The sequence below is a fragment of the Diadema antillarum genome, unplaced genomic scaffold (genome assembly GCF_040938485.1).
Source record: "Diadema antillarum isolate AM-2024a unplaced genomic scaffold, OU_Dant_1.0 scf00000145, whole genome shotgun sequence".
In the NCBI taxonomy this organism is placed as follows: Eukaryota; Metazoa; Echinodermata; class Echinoidea; order Diadematoida; family Diadematidae; genus Diadema; species Diadema antillarum.
In genome coordinates, this window is record NW_027271034.1 from 1,129,491 (window position 1) to 1,150,786 (window position 21,296).

The 21,296-nt window shown below is 36.5% G+C and overlaps 1 protein-coding gene across 1 annotated transcript; it reads left to right on the forward strand.

The window, feature by feature from the left end:
• Window positions 1-4,303: 4,303 nt before the first annotated feature.
• Window positions 4,304-12,219, forward strand: LOC139721516 (sulfotransferase 1A1-like). Its single transcript, XM_071632831.1, has 7 exons — window positions 4,304-4,465; window positions 5,279-5,448; window positions 6,166-6,425; window positions 8,200-8,320; window positions 9,792-9,889; window positions 10,374-10,554; window positions 10,976-12,219. Exons 2-7 carry the CDS (start codon window positions 5,295-5,297, stop codon window positions 11,083-11,085), a joined length of 924 nt encoding a protein of 307 aa, XP_071488932.1. The 5' UTR covers window positions 4,304-4,465; window positions 5,279-5,294; the 3' UTR covers window positions 11,086-12,219.
• Window positions 12,220-21,296: the final 9,077 nt, after the last annotated feature.

Below are 21,296 nucleotides of genomic sequence, written 5' to 3' on the forward strand. Positions count from 1 at the left end.
ACTAAGTTTCAAGAAAATACCTTTGGGCATTGCATAGATATGGGGGAAATACCAACATTTTTAGCATTTGACCTTGAACTTTTGACCTTTGACCTCTTGCCAATGTCACTAAAATCTACTCAACTAATTGTCCCATCATACGTCATCCTTGGACCAAGTTTGGTGAAAGCTGCTTTGTCCAGTTTTGAGTTATCACGTAAACAGATAAATTTTAGGATTTTCCCTTGATCTTTGACCTTTGACCTCTGTCCGATTTCACTAAAAAACTTTTCAAGTAATTGCCCCATCATACATCACCCTCCGACAAGGTTTGGTGAAATTTGCTCGATCCAGTCTTGAGTTATCGCGTAAACAGATACAATTTCATGATTTGACCTTGACCTTTGACCTTTGACCTTAGGCCGATTTCACCCAAAAGCTTATCAAATAATTGCCCCATCATACTTTATACTTGTACCAAGTTTGGTAAAATTCCAGTCGATATTAAGCCCCAGTCACATAATGCTCTGCGTCCGGCGTTACGTCCAAAAAATTCATTTTTTCCACGGACCCCCGCGGATCCTTTGCCGTCACCAGAAATTTGTACAAAACATGCCGGCAAAAAATGCGGGCGATACGGACAGATACGACCAGATGCGAATACTTGCGTCCACTTGCGGATATTCTTACGAATTGGCACATAATAGTTCTGAACACTTGCGGAGAGTTGCGCATTTTTCGGATAGTTACGGATAGTTACAGATTACTATGAATAACTATGGACAATTTGGTTTTCTCTTACGATCCCTGCTAAGTCAGTATATTATGACAGCAAGGTTATCACATTTTGGACTGTCTTACATTGTACACTGGGGAAAACTGAAATTGAGTTACGTACAAGTTGTGAAAAAATCTTAATCCTTTAATTTACTTTACAATAATAAAAGATATATGAAATTTTGAACTTGAAGTTTGAATTTTGTTTGTGCAACTCAAATATGAATAAACGTCATAAATGTAAAGAATGTATGTGACCGTGCATCACAAAACGAACAAAAAGTCGCACACACTGATTTTGTGTGAGGACTGAAAATAGGTGAAATGGGTCAACCGAGCCGATCTTGACTTGGCTACCCTGGGTAAATAAGGCTTTATCATTATTATTATTATCATTATTATTATCATTGTTATTATTATTATTATTATTATTATTATTATTATTATCATCATCATCATTATTATTATTATCATTATTAGTAATAATAATAATAATAATAATAATGTTATTATTATTATTATTATTATTATTATTATCATTATTATTATTATCATTATTATTATTATATTGTTATTATTAATTTCAGTTTCATCTGATAATCCCCTCATTGTTGTTACTCCGGTGGCTTCCATCCTGTTGTTTGTCCCATTCATCGCACAACCAGCACGGCTTGATAAAGATTAAGCGCTTGAATAGACACTCTACTTCAGAGCCTCTTTTCTCAGTTTACACTTTTTCTGAGTGTGTGCATTCTTTCCAATATTTAGATAGGTTAGGAGAGTCCATTTGATTTGAGTAATACATCATTTTAAAGCTTAAAGTCTGCTCTTTCAGAACATGCTCCCAACTAAAATTTTTATGTGTGGCGACTTTTTGTGTGTTTTGTGGTGCAGGGTCACATTTAACATCACTATACCACAAATGAAATACAATATAGATCGAAAAGTTAAACATTAGAGTAAGAAAATATTACTTGCAGTCATGGAATAGACAAACTGTGGTTACGCTGTCGTTGTTCAGCGATATTCATGACTTACTGGGTTATGTTAAGGAGATATTCATGATAAAGCAATGCTTATAAAATTTACAGAAAAAAAAGACATCAAAACCTTCAAACACCTCTCCCACACCCAAGTACAATATTAAGTCATCTCTTGAAGTAATGTATTTTCTGTTTGAATTTCTTGTATGCATGTCATTTTGTAATGCGCAGTAGAGTATATTATTATAGTAGCTGCGCAATATGAATGTCATTTATTATTATTATTATTATTAGTAGTAGTAGTAGTAGTAGTAGCAGTATTTAAAAAAAAAAATGTAATACACATTCGATGGAGCGTAAAGTGCATGGGTAAGACTATAGAGAAATACTAAATTCGTTCTCATTTTATATAGTTGCCCCTGTCCCACACCTTCCCCGGCCAGAAAAGTTAATAAAATGCTGTCACCCCATCCCCTACCCAAAATATTGTTTTTTTTCGAAAAATATACATTCGAAGAGTACAATGATAATGATAATGAATAACATTTATATAGCGCTTAATACTGATGTTTCTAAGCGCATTGATCCGGAAAAAAAAAGAGAAGTATGGCAGTACAAGAAAAAAAGTACAAGAAAAAAAGTTCAGCACCAAGAGTCAACCGATGTCATGAGTATACATAGTATATGGGTGCCACTTAAATGACCATTAATTGTGGGAGAAATTTCATAATTTGACCATGCAGTTCTGCCTCTCCACCGCTCCGACTGTGTTGTAGCATTCCTTCAGGTAAAGGCGCTGCAGCTTGGCAACAGGAGTAGTGTGCCTTCCCACGAGTCTCTGTGTTCCCATGCGAGTGGAAAACGGAAAACGTCGAAGGACGTAATTGTCCGCAACATCCGTAGCTGTCCGTAAATATCCGTAAGCGAACGAAACTGTTGTGATACGTTAACTTGCGGTTAATTTCGGATACTTACGGTGGACGTAAGCGAACGCAAACGGACGGGAGGTAAATTTTTTTTGCGGATGGTCTGCGTCCAAGCCACAGGTAGTTACGTTCAATTACGGATAGTTACGTTTGGTTACGGTTACTTGCGTAAGTTTGCGTCCGTGGCGTCCCTCTGCGAAATTTTGAACATTTCAAAATTTCGCAGGTTCGGCGACGTCATTTTGCGTTTCTTTACGGATGAGTTACGGGCAGTTACGTCTACATACGTCCCTGCGGATGCCTGCGTCCACGCTGCGTCCCCCTGCGTCCACTCATTCGTATCTATCCGCGGCGGACGTAATCCATCGTAAAGCACTGTGTGACTGGGGCATTACTCAAGTTATCGCGTAAACGAAAGCGGACGGACGTACGTACAGACGTACGGACGTCCGTACGGACGTACGGACGTACGGACGGACAACCCGAAAACATAATGCCTCCGGCACCACTTCGTGGCGGAGGCATAAAAAGAAAAGACGAATTAAAACCTCTTTAATTTCTTATAACAGGGAATTGCGCTGAAGCCCCCATCCCCCCTTTTTTTTGCTTGTCAGATGATCAAGCCTGAAGTCACTATATATAATATGCATATACAGGGTGGCCCAAAAAGAACGGAGCACCTATGATCTTTAATTTCAGCAATATTGTTGCAAATATGTCATCAATTTGCATACTGTTGGAAAGGCCGTTCTTTTTCCAACAGGATGACACCAAGTTCTTTAATTTTGGTTAATGTGTTATGATTTTAGGATCATTTTTGTCAACCCTTGCAATTTTCAAAATATGATCATTTTACACTCTCAGAGATACCGAAACCAGCGAGAATTCGGCTTGCCATAGAACCAGTAGCATTCACAATGATATTCACAATGACATTCACATTATTCACAATAATAACGGACAATGACAATCACATCATCCGCCCCACATTCCACACATTGTGAACGCTACTGGTTCTATGGCAAGCCGAATTCTCGCTGGTTTCGGTATCTCTGAGAGTACAAAATGATCATAATTTGAAAATTGCACGGGTTGACAAAAATGATCCTAAAATCATAAAACATTAACCAAAATTAAAGAACTTGGTGTCATTCTGTTGGAAAAAGAATGGCCTTTTTAGCAGTATGCAAAATGATGACATATTTGCAACAATATTGCTGAAGTTAAAGATCATAGGTTTTCCGTTCTTTTTGGGCCACCCTGTATATATATATATATATATATATATATATATATATATATATATATATATATATGTTATATAATATATATATATGTTATATAATATATATATATATATATATATATATATATATATATATGTGTGTGTGTGTGTGTGTGTGTGTGTGTATTTGCGCCCCCCCCCCCCCCCGCCTTTACGGTGGATCCGCCACTGTTAACAGTATTTGTGTACATGGCGCCACAATCTAAACCTGAGAGGGGGAGGGATCTGAGCTTGTGTTCTAAAAGGTTAATGTTTATTCTCCGCAGTGTAGATCGCGTAGACATCAAATCGCATGGACTGTGCTTTCCCTGGGAGCGCTTATGCTCTTCTATACACGCCTTACAATCCGACGAAGGAGGTACTCTTGTTAGCTTGGCGGTATTGTATTCAACTGCAGACTGCAGAGACGGCATTCTGTTCCCATGCTCCAAGCGCTCACAAGTAAATCACGCGCTCTTTGTCAGGAATATCAAGGCTAGGACTCGGGCGAGGTCCACTAAAACAAGTGATATCAGGTAAGACAGTTAAGCTTAATTATACCAAATGCGTATATATACTTAGGTACCTACATCGTATGATAGAACCGCTTACCTCAACTACACCAAAGTACGCCTCAAGCTGAAAATGTCTTGACACGGGTTTACCTTAATTTTTTAGGTTTATTTCAATCCCTGTACCGATTCATCTACCAGTACGAATATAGTCGATATATTACTTTGCCTGTGGTTCTTCATTGAATATTTGTCACTTGAATTTACACTGCCTAATGACTGTGACTGTTAAAAACAAAGATCCATAGGGTATACGAATAGCATATCAATTATTACTGTCGTGACATATCTGTGGCGGTCAATACATAGAGATCAGTAATTTCCCATTGGCGCTGTCATGGGAGTACAATACCAATACGTGTATAGAAGTGACATGTTAGACTCGTGTCCGGTCAGTTACAGGTTAACTGCAATTGTTTACCGAGTGTTTCTAAAAGGAATTGTTGAGATTAAGCCAGATAAATCTAAGTTAGAGCATGCGACAGGAACGTCCCTCAAGTCGTTGATACTCTTTATCTAGGAAGTGTTCGAAAGATTTAAACACAATGTTTTATAATAATGTGTGGGGTTAATGTGAAGAAACTAAGACTCGTATTAATTGTGTGAATTTCTATATGACTTCACAACAATCACCTTCCGTCATTCAACAAGTGGACAGATGATTTAATTATTTCTTTCCTTTCATTTAAACTTGTATTTGCAATCCATGTCAATTTTGTTTTACAAGGCTTTTAGTATTGCTCAAACAATTTTGCATTTCTTTTTCTATTAAACCAGACAAAATTTCTTAAGAATGGCGGATGACTCAGAGTTGGCGTATGTCCGACGTATACATGACTATGACGGAATTAACTACGGAAATCTGGTCCTAGATTCTAGCATTGAAGCTATGCGGACATTTGAAGTTCGTCCTGATGACACATGGGTCATTACCTATCCAAAAGCAGGTGAGTTGTTGATGCGTTTAGTGACTGGGAAAAATGCAATAACTATACACTTTGTAAATCATCGCAGTGCTAAAGGGACTGTACAGTACTGGTTGAGGTGAGGATTCAGCTTGTAACGTTTTGCGAGATATTTAGAAACCACTCTATATGAAATGTTAAAGAGCATACAACTCTAAGGGGAATCAAAAGTTTATTTAATGAAATCGTTTAGAAATGACTGAGATATCTAAAACAAGGTAAAACAAAGAGATCCTAATGAAAGTCGTGGCCTGTCAATTATTATTAGGATCGGTGTTTTCTTTTATATCTCAGCCATTTCAAGAACAATTCTTAACCAAATAAACATCTCCTTGAAACGATGCTCTTTCATATTTCATAAGAGGTTTTTCAATGTCTCACCAAAAATGTTATAAACCTGAATCCTCACCTCAACCAGTACTGCACAGTCCCTTTAAAGTAATGTTTACCGGTTTCAAGCATTGATCTATAAGAGCTCAGCTATGAAATATTTGGCAAAACATACACAATGCAGCACTTTAAAATGATGATCTTTTCGGATGTGTGTTCTTTGATAAAGCACAGTCACTTAATTGTTTCAAAACACATGCTTATTGCAGCTGTTTATTTTACTCCAGATTATAAAAGATGCTATATTATCTCCGGTATAATGTGAAAGTACATATCAATGATAAGATCCATTTTTTCTTTAACTGGCAGGAACCCACTGGATGTTGGAAATTGTTGGTCTCATCCTCTCGGACGGCTACCCAGAGAAAATCGACCGCTCTTCCAGCTCTACTCTGATTGAAATGATCGACCTGGACCAGAAACTGCCGGACACTAAGGAGGAGGAAGAACAGAATCCTCCGGACATGACGCCATTCATGGAGAAGATAAAAGAAGCGCCCTCACCGAGAGTCATCCAAACTCATCTCAGACTGAAATACATGCCACGAGACTTGCTTGAAAAAGGAAAGGTAAGCGTAGGAAGGGAATGGAGAGCTAGGGTGGGGAATTTCATCCACTTACAATTTTTGAATGCACGCTTCACGTGTGTCGCATGTAACTACAACATTTCATATTTCTCTGTTTTGTTACACTGTATTTTTTTCTATAGACCTAGTCGTTAGATTGTCATCCTAATATAAGTCATGCTGATTCTGTGTAAATGCTATATGTGGAGATTATCAAACAATTTTAAAATATGTTTGATGTAAAGAATATATTTCCAGCAAGCAGAATATTATAATCATATTCAAGAATAGCAAAATAAAAGAATAATGAGGTTGGTCAAAAAGCTTGGGCGCTTTTTCCGTATCTGGGCAATTATCCCCGGCTAAATATTGGTAAATGAGTTTGTTCGCAAAAACCGATAAGTCCATATTTGCCAAATGGGGATATTTGCGATTAAAGGTTAAGAAAAATAAAGAGAATAATAGGGAAATGTTTGCTTCTTTTGACCATAACTTCAAAAATATACTTTTATATGTAGTGACCAATATATCATTTAAAAGGTATTATTTTGTACTTTATGACAGAAACCGTATATTTCAAAATCTTCAGAAATGGACTTATCGGTTTTTGCGAACAAACTCTTCGTATAATGGTTAGGGTTAGGTTTAAGGTTAGAGTTTGCGTTAGGGTTAGGAATAGGTTCAAGATTGGGATTAGGGTTATCGTAAGGGAAAGGGTCTGGGATAATTTTCCAGGGGGTATGAATTGTCCTAGAACCATCTATAAAATCAGGTTCCTCATGAGATGCAAAACGTTTTATCTTAAATTAACGTCGTAAAGACACTCCACAAATTGAAAAAGTGACTGCTAAGACACAATGTGAAAAAAAAGAAGAAGAGAAAATGACCATTATAAAGCAAACAAGCTTGTGCTTAATCACCCTGTAAAGCAAGGGTATAAGTAGAGCAAGTAGGAAGGAAAGAAAACATAAACAAGCAAGCAAAAAGCCGTGATACTATATGGTCGTGGCAACTGAATGTAAACAAGACAGTGCTAAACAACACTTGGACCAGTGTTGTCTAGCACTTTTCTTCGTTCGTTTTCGGAATAAAAAAATATATATTTTCGGATTAAGGACCCTTTGGAACAACGAACGTTTCATTTTCGGTTAGTGAATATTCAGAATAACGAACCTTCGGAATAACGAATCTTCGGTTTACGATGCTTCGTAATACCGAACCTTCGAATAATGAACTGTAACGCCCTGGCTTTGCCTCAGAAGCCAGCAAGAAGTCTTTTAGGTTGACGTGCGTCATGAGACTGATCAAACAGGCAACTGCATGCCGACCCTTGCTGGCTAATACCTCCTGATCGATGTATAAAGTGCATGTACCTCAAGTTTTCGATATTATGCATTTCATGTATTTTGCTTCTCCTTGTTTTGTCACCATGCACACTATGACATAATTATCATTATAATGGAGAAAGTGGCAAAGTAGCATAATTATTACGTTGACTGAATCCATTTTTATGAACTAAAACCCTAAAAGTTGACCCACACGTAAGCTTTCCATTTACACAAATCATAATCACGAACACGTATACAATGAAAGTATTATAGACATTGTTTTAATTGGCAGGTCCATCAGTGTAGATAGGTCTTGACGCAAGCAAAGTTCGTCTCGTAATGTGAATATCTAATATTAACGATATCACTGCACGTAATCACTAAGATGAAGGCACACTGAATCAACGATGAATAAGAATAAAGAGATTGTTGACGTCATATTCATGCAGGCAATCTACGTGGCTCGGAACCCAAAGGACACTGCGGTGTCATGGTACAACTTTACGAAGAACTACCCCAGAGATATTCCTTTCTCGTGGGAGAAAAACATTCAGCAGTTTGTCGACGGAAGTGAGTATACATAAGCTGTCTAAATTCGGTAAATATTTTTCTAAATCAACATTCAGAGCTCCAGACGGAAAGGTCAATTGGGACCACCGGAACGTCTGCCATCTTCTCCTCACATCAAGCTTTGGACCAGAAGCATCGGGAGAAAATTCAGCTCTTACTTGAAAGTGTATAGCAGAACATCTATTTTTATCGAAAAATTAGATTACAAAAGTGTAGTCAATGCATCCAAACTCTAATATTCTCATTGTTACACCAAAGCTAACTCCAATAATTGTGATGTGAAATGAATAAACTGTTCTGAAATTCCACTAATAATTGAAAGAATATGAAGAGAGTCATGTGTCATGAAAGTTTCGAAAAGGTAAAATAACTGTCACACCCGTATTTGCATATTGGTGGATGACGTCATCGCACGTCAAACAAACGGTCGATTTCCCATTTTGAAAAGAATTTTAAAAGAGGAATATTTAACGTGCATGTGCATAAAGTGAGAAATGACTTGACAGGTTTTGACTGTATGGGTAAGCAATGATGAGATTTTGAAGCGATGATATAATGAGGGTATCATACACTGAAAGTAAATAAATTGTATAATGTCCATCTTAAAGGTGGACATTATAAAATTCATTGTTGCTTTTTCACTAGCTTTTTTCTTGATTTTTATTGGTTGCTTTTTCAATAAAATCTTTGCAGCAAATCTTTTTACCTAAGTGGGGCCCACATTCTACAAGCTCTGTCTTTTTAGTGAGTCCCTCTGTTTGTTTGTTTTTTTTTCACACAGCGCATATTGAAAATTATTTCACTTTCGTTACTTTACCAACCATTGTAATGTATCCTTATTGTAAGTTTTTAATCATGCTTTCTTTGCATATGTTTACATGCATCATTTTGTCACTGAAGAAAGTTACATTTATGTCTATATATTATTTCATTGAAAAAAAAAACCGAAATAAATTTGAACTGAACTGAAGGTACTGTTTATCATTGGGAGCAGTGATTTGAAAATGTTAGAGATATCACATTATTTTGATGCATAATGTGTAGGTCAGTTGTATCACAACACATCCATAAAAATTTAGCAAGAAAACCTAAAATGTAGGGAAATATCACATTGTTCTCAATAAACCATGACTGTAGATGGTTTAGTCTAGAAACATTTTTATAATAACTATTGTTCACATTTTGTATTCTTAACAAAACTTAACATCAATTGTACTGATTAAATTTTTCACATTGGTTGTTTCTATCCCTGACTCACATTTTAGAACTATTTTAAAGCACTAAAGCTGGTTATTTGTTTCATCTGCAAATGGTAAATAATGCCTGTAACCAGGATGGTGAGAGAAGTCACCTCCCTGCTTTAACTTATGAAAATCTTGATTATAAATGAGAGTCTTACATAAAAAAAGGAAAGTTGTCAGTCAGCTCTGCTGAAAGTGTGAGTGAGAATGGGTCATATTTGTTCTTCCAGGTATAGAATATGGACCATGGGCGGATCATCTGAAAGAATTTTGGGAGATTCGACAAGAGAAAAACTTGCTCTTTGTGTGGTACGAAGACATCTTACGGGTATGTAGAAATTTTTCGTTGATGAAATCCACGAAGAAATCATTTACTGCTGTGTTGAAAGGGTGTTTAATGATACCGTATTACAGCTAGCTACAGTTCGTTAGTCCGAAGGTTCATTTGTCCGCACAATGAACCTTGGGGGAAGGGGGGGGGGGGGATAACGACCTTTATTTCATTTTTTGGATTAACGAATATACCATCTATGATATACACTTGTACAGGACGTTTTGTGTTTAGGAATGACCAACCTTCGGAAAAACGAACCGTATTTTATTTTACATTAATGAGCGCTTGCGTTTATGCAATGTCGAATGTTGGCAAACAGTTGAACAGTGACAGAAACTACCATTATTAACAACTGAGTCTGATTTCTAATGGCTTAGATGTTATTTAGTATCGGCTGACGTTTCTCTGTCAACATGTCAGAAACAATGACAATGCATGATATGTTTTTATATAAAATGAACTGAAATTTGTCGTGCAGGATCCTGTGAAACACATTCGAATGGTGGCTGATCACATTGGACGCCCTCTATCGGATGAGGTTTTACAGAGAGTTGTCGAGAACAGCTCTCTGTCCTCCATGCTGAAGACCTACAAGAAGAAAGCCGATGACCATAAAGAACAGCAGGCAGAGACGCTTAGGCTCACTTTTCTCTTTAAAGGTAAGAGTCTGTACTTGGTAATGAAAGAAAAAAAAAGAAAAGAAAAAAGAAAAAAAAAATATTTCAACAGGATGAAGTTTATATTAGCCCAACAACTATACATGCAGATAACACCCCAACTCTTGAAGTATATAATAGCCCTTACTGATACCGTTATGGTAGGGGGGTGCACAAATTATCCCAAACACATACGCTCTTGAGTCTTAAAAACAACAATAAAAGCAAAACGGCGAAAACTCGCCAAACACACACACACACACACACACACACATGCACACAAGAAATCCCATGAAAAATAAACCATGACAGTTCTGCACTAAGATTCTTTCCATTGGTAGGGGAGATGGGAGACGATCTATCAGACTATCCAAAAACGCTTTTTTGTCCCGTTTACTTGACTTCATCATTATCTCCTTTGCAGGGAAAAAAGGAAAGTGGAAAGACTATTTCACCGTGGCGCAACACGAGATGTTTGAAGAGTGGTTCCAGAAGGAGATGGAGGGGTCTGACATCAAGGTGCCATTCGAATGAGATCTGATCATTAATATGAGGCAAAATTCTGGATTTTCCCCCATTTTTGTGATATGGAATGAGAAATATGATTAACACGTTTTGTTTCAGTGATTCGTTTATATTTTTTTTTCACAGCATCCATTATTTCTGCTCGTAATGTTTGTGTGCAGCGATTCAAATGTCAAAGATCAATGCGCAATATTCACAATTTTTAATCACAATACTGTCTTCGACACGAATTGATGCATATCTTTTCTGTATAACCTTTGGATAAAAAAAATCAATCCCCACAAAATGAATATGTACTTTGAAAGAGAGAGAAAAATATAAAATACAGAATTCTACAAAAATAAACAATGGGAATAAAAACAATGAAGATAATAACATTTTGAAATTTCACATTTTTTGTTTTGTTTACCGGAAAACATTCCTTGACCATAAGTCATTGTGAATATATTATTATTCAAATGAGCGAGTGGATGATGTCATTCCCTCACAATTTGTCGTGTATATGTTAAATATGAAATTGTCATTTTTAGCTAATCCAAGTAAAAGCATGTTCCCACACTTAGATATATCAGAGTTACTATTTGTTCTTCTTTATTTTGAGTAGTCTTATAAAAGACAAGTTTTCTGTTTATACAACTGAAATATGAGATTTTTGTCATTTCTCAATATAAAATGACTAGGAAAACGTGGGAGCACGACATGGTCAAATTGCTGCTTTGAATATTCATAAGGACTGGTCAAGAAATGTCTTCCAAAATGTGCAATTTCAAAATGTCATATCTTCCTTATTTTTTTCCCGATTTTTTGTGGTCATTTTGTATCTTTCTGTAGGGAATATTTTTCTCTTTCTTTTGTAATCTATTTATTTTTGGCTAGATTTCCTCTCTAATGGTAGTCTGCAGTATTTTGTGACGAATCATTACAGTTCCACATCCAGATACCATATTCTTAAAGACGCGTATATCTATCACTGACAAAACCAAGATGTAATCAATGACTAATGAATGAAATGCAGAATAGTCAAAAGTACTTTAGAATGTCATTAGAATTATGTAGTGAATATTTTATCAACATGCGCTCATTATTATCATGATAGGATGACTGGTTTATCCTGTGGGGCTTGATGTTAAAGATTTATGTATGGATGGCAATGGATTTCTATTTAAAAAAAATAGATAAATAAACTGGTACTGAATGTGATCTATAGCCTGACAAAATGTAGTGAGTGAACTATCAGTGTCTTTTAAGGATGTATATACATATATATCATCATAGCAAAAATGGCAGCTGAAATGTATTGGAGCCTCATTAATATGAAACGAATGTATACGAGTGCTTAAGGGAGCACTTAAAACTATTGATATGAACTTTGTTCCAATTGACAGATTTCAGGTCAGAGAGGTCACTCCAAAATAATACATGATTTTCAGGAATGTATATATGTACCAAAGATGACATTGTAAGGATATTTAGGATTTTTTTTTTTTTTTTAGTAATTGTGTCTTTATAGTGTCAAATATTACATCATGATGTAAGTCGAGTATTACCAGCCAATCCGGAGGTACATTTTTAATTAAGAAATGATATTTTCTGTTCTCATGTGAGCTAATAGCGTCATAATCAAGAACTAATTCTTCCAAAAGCTTGTTACCTATCATAGTAGAGGATGATTCAACAGATCACTAATACAAGCAATACCTTTATCTAACCAGTCCTGATATATAAAAAAAGGATTTGGATTTGGATTTGATATTCCTGTTATACCAAGTACACTGGACAAGAGCCAAGAAAATAATAAGAACTATGGGCCCATTGTTATGGTAATAGTACCGTGGTGACGGTACTAGATGCATATAGAAACACAGCTAAAATGTAACAATGATACTACAAATTGATATTCGTGACTTTATCTAAACGAACTTACTGGATCTTAATATCTATTCCGCGGTCTTTTTTGCTGTGAAAAGCATGTTGTCCAGTTGAAATAGAACTTAGCGAATCCCAAATGATATCTATATCAGTTACCTACTTCGAGCAACACAAAAACAACAACAACAACAATCATATCTTATTTTTTTAAACTTAATTTGTCGATGTCGTTAAGGTCTCAGCATATAAGCTGATAAATCTTGTTGATTTTTTTTTGCTATTGCTTAATTGAGCGTAACTATTTGTAACGAAAAGCACCCATGATTTTAACGACATTTATTCATCTGTTTGTGATGTATTTGTTGCAACCTGGTTTTGTATGATCCTTTCATGACGGAAATACTCGTAATACAGGTATCGAAGTGCTGAAGAACAGTGTTCTTTTTTTGTATTTGTTTTTGTTTTATTTGCGGGATTATCTGGTCCATGTCGACAAGCGCATGCTGGGTGACGTCAGTGAAGATAGGTACATTCGGTAGGACCTGAGTGTGTTTCGCAAAGGATTTAACATTAAGAGATCAACTTAAAATGATGGTCTGCTATTTGTGTCTTCAGTGGTTAAGACATTTCATGCAGTTATTACTATACAAACAGTGACAAATAAATGAAAAATCAAACAACTAAACAAACAAACATAGAAAACCACTGACTAATACACATATAAACACATCCACAAAGTCGGTAGACAAAAATATCCTCGCAAGACAATCATGCTATGTTTGACGACAACTCTACTTTTGCAAGCTTCTATAATTCAAATCTGTGGATCCTCCGGGTGGTAACAACAATAACAAAGAGATAAAATGATTACAATGATATCTTTCTCTTTGTCATATTATAAGTTAAAAGTCATAATTGAGATTATACATAGCGAAGTCTCCTTTCTCTTACAAACGTCAGGACATAATTCATTATACGCCTTTGCTTGTGATAAGGGAAGCCATTACATGACAAAAAATATACAATTGTGGAGACTTCTGTTATAGGCGACGCAATACAATCCGAATGAATGGAAAACGAACTCAATACAAAATCCCTCCAAAATGCTCACATACCTAGCACATTCACTCTTTTATTATTACTATATTCTTTATTCGCTTCTTACAAAGCACATATATATACAGTAAAATATTCCTAAAAACATGCAGATACAATGTGTAGACATGGATACAGAAATGAAATATTAGAAAAAAAAAATTAAACATACACACACATAGGTCTAAAATTGCCCTCAGGGAGATCCAACAGATATCCACATATTTTCGCCCATCAACCCTCCCTCACCCGTGCCCGCTCTGACTGTTCGGGGAAGTGAGTGGAGCACAGCACCCATCCGTATCCCGGCTAAAAAAACTACGCACCCAATCCAGCACAATGTACCTCACTCTCTGACTACTAGTACAATGTACATGATGTGTACACACAAGTGCATGCTCTCATAGACATGCACACATTGTTCAATAAGTACGATGTTCTACTATGCAACCGTATACGCACAACTGTCCCCGAAGCAGTCATGATGATATAAAAAGAAAAAAAAAATTGCATCTTTTACTCTATGTTCTGTATAATAGTGTAGCCAGTACAAAAACTCATTCTCCCTGAAAGTATTTCATTCCAGCTACACTATGCCACCTTAATGTAGACACAGATACGAAATCAACTCATTACATTCTTGAGGGTTTAAAAAAGAAAATTCTTTGTAATCCCTCATAGGCCTATGTATCAATTCCCTTATTTGCTCGGCATTCCTCATGGCTTTATCCATCTCAACGCATAATGCCTTCCATCTTTCATTTATCTTCGACTGGTCTAAAAAATACCTACTATTCAAAAATCTCAAATTACCACCTAGTACAGAATATGCTCCAAATCTACTCATTCCTGTTATATAAGAAACAATCTGATTCTTTGTGTTTAAAGATTTTATTATAAAATTCAAACACCTTCTATGGAACCATAATTCAGGGCTCATCATTGCTGATAAAAAAGGCAAGAATGCATTATGTGTCTGCCATGGAATTTTCCATACTCTTCGAACAGCAGTTCTCCAGTGTCTATATAACGCATCTAAAGAGGAGTCATATAATGGACATAACTGAGAGCCATAAAAGCTACCACAAAATTTTTGAAACAAAACATTACGTACCTCACACTTGGCATATCTAAAATTACTCAGTAAAATATTACACTGACGTTTAAAATCACCATTAATTTTAGACAAATCAGCATGCAAAATATCATTTGTAATAATATGATCAAGATGACTATATTGTCTACAACTTTCACATACTCTCCATTAATTGTTATCCTTGGATCTACAACTTCTTTTCCATCACATTTGAATATAATAAGCTGACTTTTGTCACTATTAAACTTCAAATCAAATTGAGAAGCATATTTTTGACAGATAGTAATCATTTCCTTCAGAGCTGACACATTTGGGGATAAAATGATCAAATCATCAGCATATGAGAAAACGCCACTAAACATTTGACCCATGTAACATCCTTCACCGAGTGCCTGCAGTTGATGCAGAAGCCCATCAATATAGAGACAGAACATACATGGAGATCTTGCGTTGTTATTCATAATACGATGCTAAATGGGTTTGCGAGTGTGTATGTGGTTTTTTTCCACACCTTGCAGTTATACCGCTGATATCACTGTTGTCAAATGGATAAAATCATGTTCCTTCATACAGCAGACTCTTGGTTTTAAACCGGGCACCATGGAAGACCAAGAGTGGCAATCATCGTTACTTGATGGGCTATCCAACGTCTTTAATTTTCTATGTGAAACATCTCATCAGACTTTAATTGGAATCTGATGGTTTTCTTTTAATAATATGGAGAAAAAACAACAACAACAACAAATAGACAATTCAGGATGGCGGGTTAAAAGGACACACTGTTTGCCCCTCTCTGTCCTTTGTAATCAAAATGTGTGAAGTTATTGTCGTATAATATAGTATTGACAATAACTTACTCTGTGTATAATGTAGAAGGACTCGAGGGTGATATACATTGTACTGGCAGCGCCTTATCGCCGCCTATACTGTATGGGCAAATATGGCATGGACCTATACTACACACATGGACTATGAACGGAGGTCTTTCTTTGACCCGACCTATAGATAGTGCATCACCGCCACGATGTGCATCTTGATGAGTACATTCAGATTTGGGACAATGACGATTGTGTATCGTCACTGACAAAAGACCATTTCCCTCATTTCGGTTTTATTTCGCGTATAGGTGCCTTTTCAGACTTAACTGCGACAAAACTTCACATTAAATTTCGTGTCACAAAATTAGTAATTACTGAAGTGGGCGTTTAACGCGCGTGCAACGTTGCTTAACGGTAATGATGTTGTCTACAGTTACTGTCCATGTTTGAAACAATGTACGAAAAATGGGAAAAATTAGATTACAAATTACAACCAACCTGCGGAAATACTTGCTTTCTCTCGTACAGTACGTGCGTTTCGCAAATGAAATTAATTGAGCGATGATTTCCCAATGTATATTACTGCACGTGCATTTTTCTTGATTTAAGAGAGATACTATCTTCTGCGCATGTAGTTTTTAGATATCTCAAAGCGCTGTCTTGTCTTTACTCCAGGCTGGCTGTCATGTTATTGTGGCGCTCTTTATAGAAACAGGTCTTTGAATTAATGATAAATAATATTGATAATGATAAGGTAATAATAATAATATTTTCCGACATGTTTGTTAATCTACAGATCAACAGTTGCGATCTTAACAAATTTAATTTGTAGAGGGAGACGACGTGAAGAAACTTGCATCTGAATCTTCACCCCTCTGAATAATATCTTTCTGTCAAATAATAAGGTCTTATTTACACAGGGTAACCTCTTCAGTGTTACCACTGCTCAAGGTCCCCGCCATTATTATTACCCTAGCATTGCCAGGTACCCATTTATACACCTGGGTCGAGAGGGACATGGTGCATCATGGGTAGAAGCATCTTGTCCAAGGACGTAAGCACTGGGCGGGATTCGAACTCGGGTCCTCCGGTCGGGAGTCGGGAGTTTTATCCACTATGCCACGGCGCTCCCACAAATAATAATAAACGAGCGATGTATATGTCCATGTGTGGTAGGTCCATGGTATAACCATTACTCTATCATCATCGTCATCATCATCATCACCACCACCTCCACCATCATCGCTACATCACCAGAAAGCTCATTCTAACTACATACGGAATATCATTCACTCATTACAGATTTTGTGACTTTTTTCTCTTTTTTTTTTTTACTATTCCACATAGTATGCAATGTAAACGTGACCTACACTATAAGGCTCTAAACTGTCGACACGTCATGTTTATTAGTGTTTAAATATAAAGTCATAAAATTCATTTGTATATGACTACGTATCAAATTGATGTAATTCTTCCGTCGAGTTATTTTTGCCACACGGCTTTATAACTGATTGTGCGACTAAGTTCAAATGCACGTAGCGTCTAGATTTGAGCTAGCATTAATCTGAAGATATCACTTCGGCATCACTCTATACATCACACTTACTGGTAAGTATACTATTCTTTGATGGTAGAAGGATATCAAAACCATACGTTTTCATCATAAAAATCTTCAGATGAATGACCCAAAAATGCTGGCACTTATGACTGTAAATAACTGATTTTATGCAAAGGTGTGTCTGTCTCATATTGCCAGTATTGATCAGTAGGCCTATGTTTGATGTCGATCTTCATATTATGATACCAGAACATTTTTTTTTTCCAGCAATGTGTAATTTAATTCTGTAATCGTCTATTCTAATGTTAGCTTGAATGACCGGTCTTATATTTGAAGTAATTTATCGTACTTTTATACTGTCAGGATGTAAGGTTATAGATATAGAAGAAGAAATCGGGGGGGGGGGGTTTCATAAAGCTGTTGGTAAAGTTACGAACGACTTACGAACGACTGGTGATCAGTTCTTATGCTGAATTATTGAAATTCTGATAAGTATAGCACATCAGAACTGATCACCGGCCATTTATAAGCTGTTCGTAACTCTACGAACAGCTTTATGAACCAGGGCCAGGGTATATCGTTCTTCGGTGCGGCATTGCAGGCAGAGTAAAAATCTTCAGCAGCTACTTCCGTTCTCTCAAATCATCATTATATCTTATTTCAGTTCATTTCATATGAGTTCCCATACAAAGTGTTGTATTTGCAACATTTATCCATGACAGTGTAAAGTAACACATAAATCATGAGTTCAGTATATACAGACTATAATAACATCATTAGGCCTACATAACTCAAAATCAATTGAAATCAATCTCAAGTACATTACATTCATGACGGATGAATAAAAATGTGTGCGGTGCGGGAACCTATAGGAGCAGTTGCTTGCGAGAGTAAGTCCCCAGAAAAAAAAAAATCAACCACATGCAGTAATCTCGATCTATCCATTCATCCATTCACCAAGCCAGCGAAACATGGCGAGACTGTTCACCTTTGGCTTGATATGCCGAGCTTGATATGTCGTTCGCCTTTCTTTGCCAGGGCTTCTGAAATACAGCTTGACAATATTTCGTGGGTAACAACAATGTGCGTTGCGTGCGTGCATGTTGAGAATTGTATGCTATAGCAAATAAAATGCATTCACGGAGTGATAATAATAATAATAATAATAATAATAATAATAATAATAATAACAATAATAATAATAATGATAATGATAATACAGGGTACCTATAATGCGCCAATTCCACATGACTATATAACGTGCTCAAGGCGAAGTAGGAAAAGTGAATTTTTAAGTACAAAAATCATTACACACGCATGTACATGAAAATGAATGAAACAATAATGATGAAAAAAAAAACACGGCATCCTCTGTAGGCCCTATACAATCCTACTGGAAAGCGGTTGCGAACAATTGAGTCTTGAGGGCAACTTTAAAGGAGTCAACATTCGAAATGTAACGGATAGCTTGAGGCAACTGATTCCAAGGTAAGGTCCGGCATGTGCAAATGACCGATTTCTCCCCCCCCCCCCCCATGATATCTTTGTTTTTGGAACAACAAGTAATCTACAATCGGATGACCTTTAACATCTGGGAGGATTGTAAAATGTCAGCATATTAATATTGTACTCTGGGGCAGATCCGTGTATGCAATGAAAAACAAATAATAATAATTGAATGCAATGCGAGATTCAACGGGTAACCAATGCAATGAGGACAAAACAGGGGTAATGTGAGTATTTCTTCTGGTAAGGGTGACAATACGGGCTACCAAATTTTGTAATTTTCGTAACCGTGAAATTTGAGATTTTGAGGTTCAGGGGCACCGTGTGGCAATGACAGTGCCTGTGTGTATGTCCCGTCAGCGTCCTGTACACTGATTGCACTGCACTGATACGAGACTGTATTGCCAGCTGCGATTTTTTCCACTACATATCTAAAACGTGAGAAAAAGTGAGTAAAAGTAAGATTTCAGTTATTTTTTTTTTAAATTTGATTTTTGAGAGGGGAGTTTATTAGGATCATAGCTCCATGGTAGGAGGGGGAAGTTGTATAAAGCAAACAATGCACTTATTGATTTTAGCAGCTAGCTGTGCTGGACTTGCCACCTGGAAACCACACTCGGTCCTGCCATGGACCTAGCCAGGTCCATGGTCCTGCGGACCTATAATACGTGCGTTTTGTCCATGGTTTTATCCAGGGATTCTTCTCGCACATCGCACATTAATCGGCCATGAAAGCACGTACTTGCCATAAAGTATACATTCATTCACTTGTATGCTTCCTTTTTCTTCCTTCCACACTGATGGCTTTCGTGTCAACACGTATTCGTGTTCTCTGGCTGTCAGTTCTACTTGGTTACACGGAGCGGTGTGATTCTGTTAGCTGTCCCTCTAAATGCATCAACCATCAACTAAGAAACCATTTTGCGAGACTGTGTTTAGCTACTTGTTACTCGTCTGAGCTGAGTGCTAGAGGTTGAACCTTAATTGTTACTGTCCGTCAAATGTTTTTGCTCTATATATATATCTATATATACTTTATTATGACAATGATGATGATGATGATGATGATGATGATTACCTTATTTTGTAGGGTGCTGAATCCATTGAACTGGATGATGCAACTCTTGCATCCTCGATGGGTTTTAAAATACCTGTATTGAAATGGCCGCCAAAATATCTGGCAAAACTGAAATTTCCGTGTATTTCATTATGATTAGTGAAAAAAAAAATGAAAAAGATAGATGGGTTTACCGTATTTCGACAATCTCGAATCCGAATCTGGTTGATGCGACTCTTGCACCCTTGAAGATCTTAGGATACTCGAGATGGCCTCCAAAATCTAAATCGTCTTACAAAGCGGAAAGGAACTGTGCTATTAAAAAAAAAAAAAAAATTCAGGGAATTGAAAAACACTAATCCATATTTCTATTTACATCTACAGTCCAGGGAGTTTGTTATATCAGCGAAAATGAAATCCAATATGGATACAAAAATGGTACCAAGATATCCCAGTATTGATGGATGTGCTGCAGACTTATACAGTAATGTTTTCCCGCGAACTGAATATCTAAGATCGATATCAAAGCAGAATGAAATCCAATCATAACATGTAAATTTAGGGAATGCAGAAATGTTTGTAGAATACATCAGTGAAGTTGCAGGGAAATCGGAAACATCATTTAGAACGTGATTAATATTGAAATTTCATTTCAGTCATTGCTAGATGAGAAGAATACCACATCATTCTTTTTTCGTTTTCAACCCCCCCCCCCCCAAAAAAAAAGGGGGAATTAAATTGGAATTTCAGATTTAGACGGCCGTTTTGACGGAATTGGGGAATACTTCAAAACCCTCGAGGAAGCAAGAGTTAATTGCAAAAATCCAGATTCGGATCCAGAACCCTCGAAATAAGGGTAAATCCATATCATTAAAAAATTAAATCACTATGAAACAAATATAGAGCAATTTCAGCCGTCTTTTAATGTCTCATAATTCTCAAGGATAAAAGGGTTACATGCACGAGATTCAGATTCACACCTGGGTTAAAAGGGTTAAAATTATCATTGATAAAAACAACAACAATATAGGGCGACCCGAATCTGACTTTGTCTCCTAGACCATTGCCTGCTCTGGCAAATTGACATAGTTTTCCTTATCGCGTACAGCATGGTAGGATAGATATCTTTATTATTGTTTTTCAAAAGTACTTCATATTGGAACTCCAATGGGAATCCTATAAATTAGGCAAATCATATACATCTTACATAGTAGGCCTAAA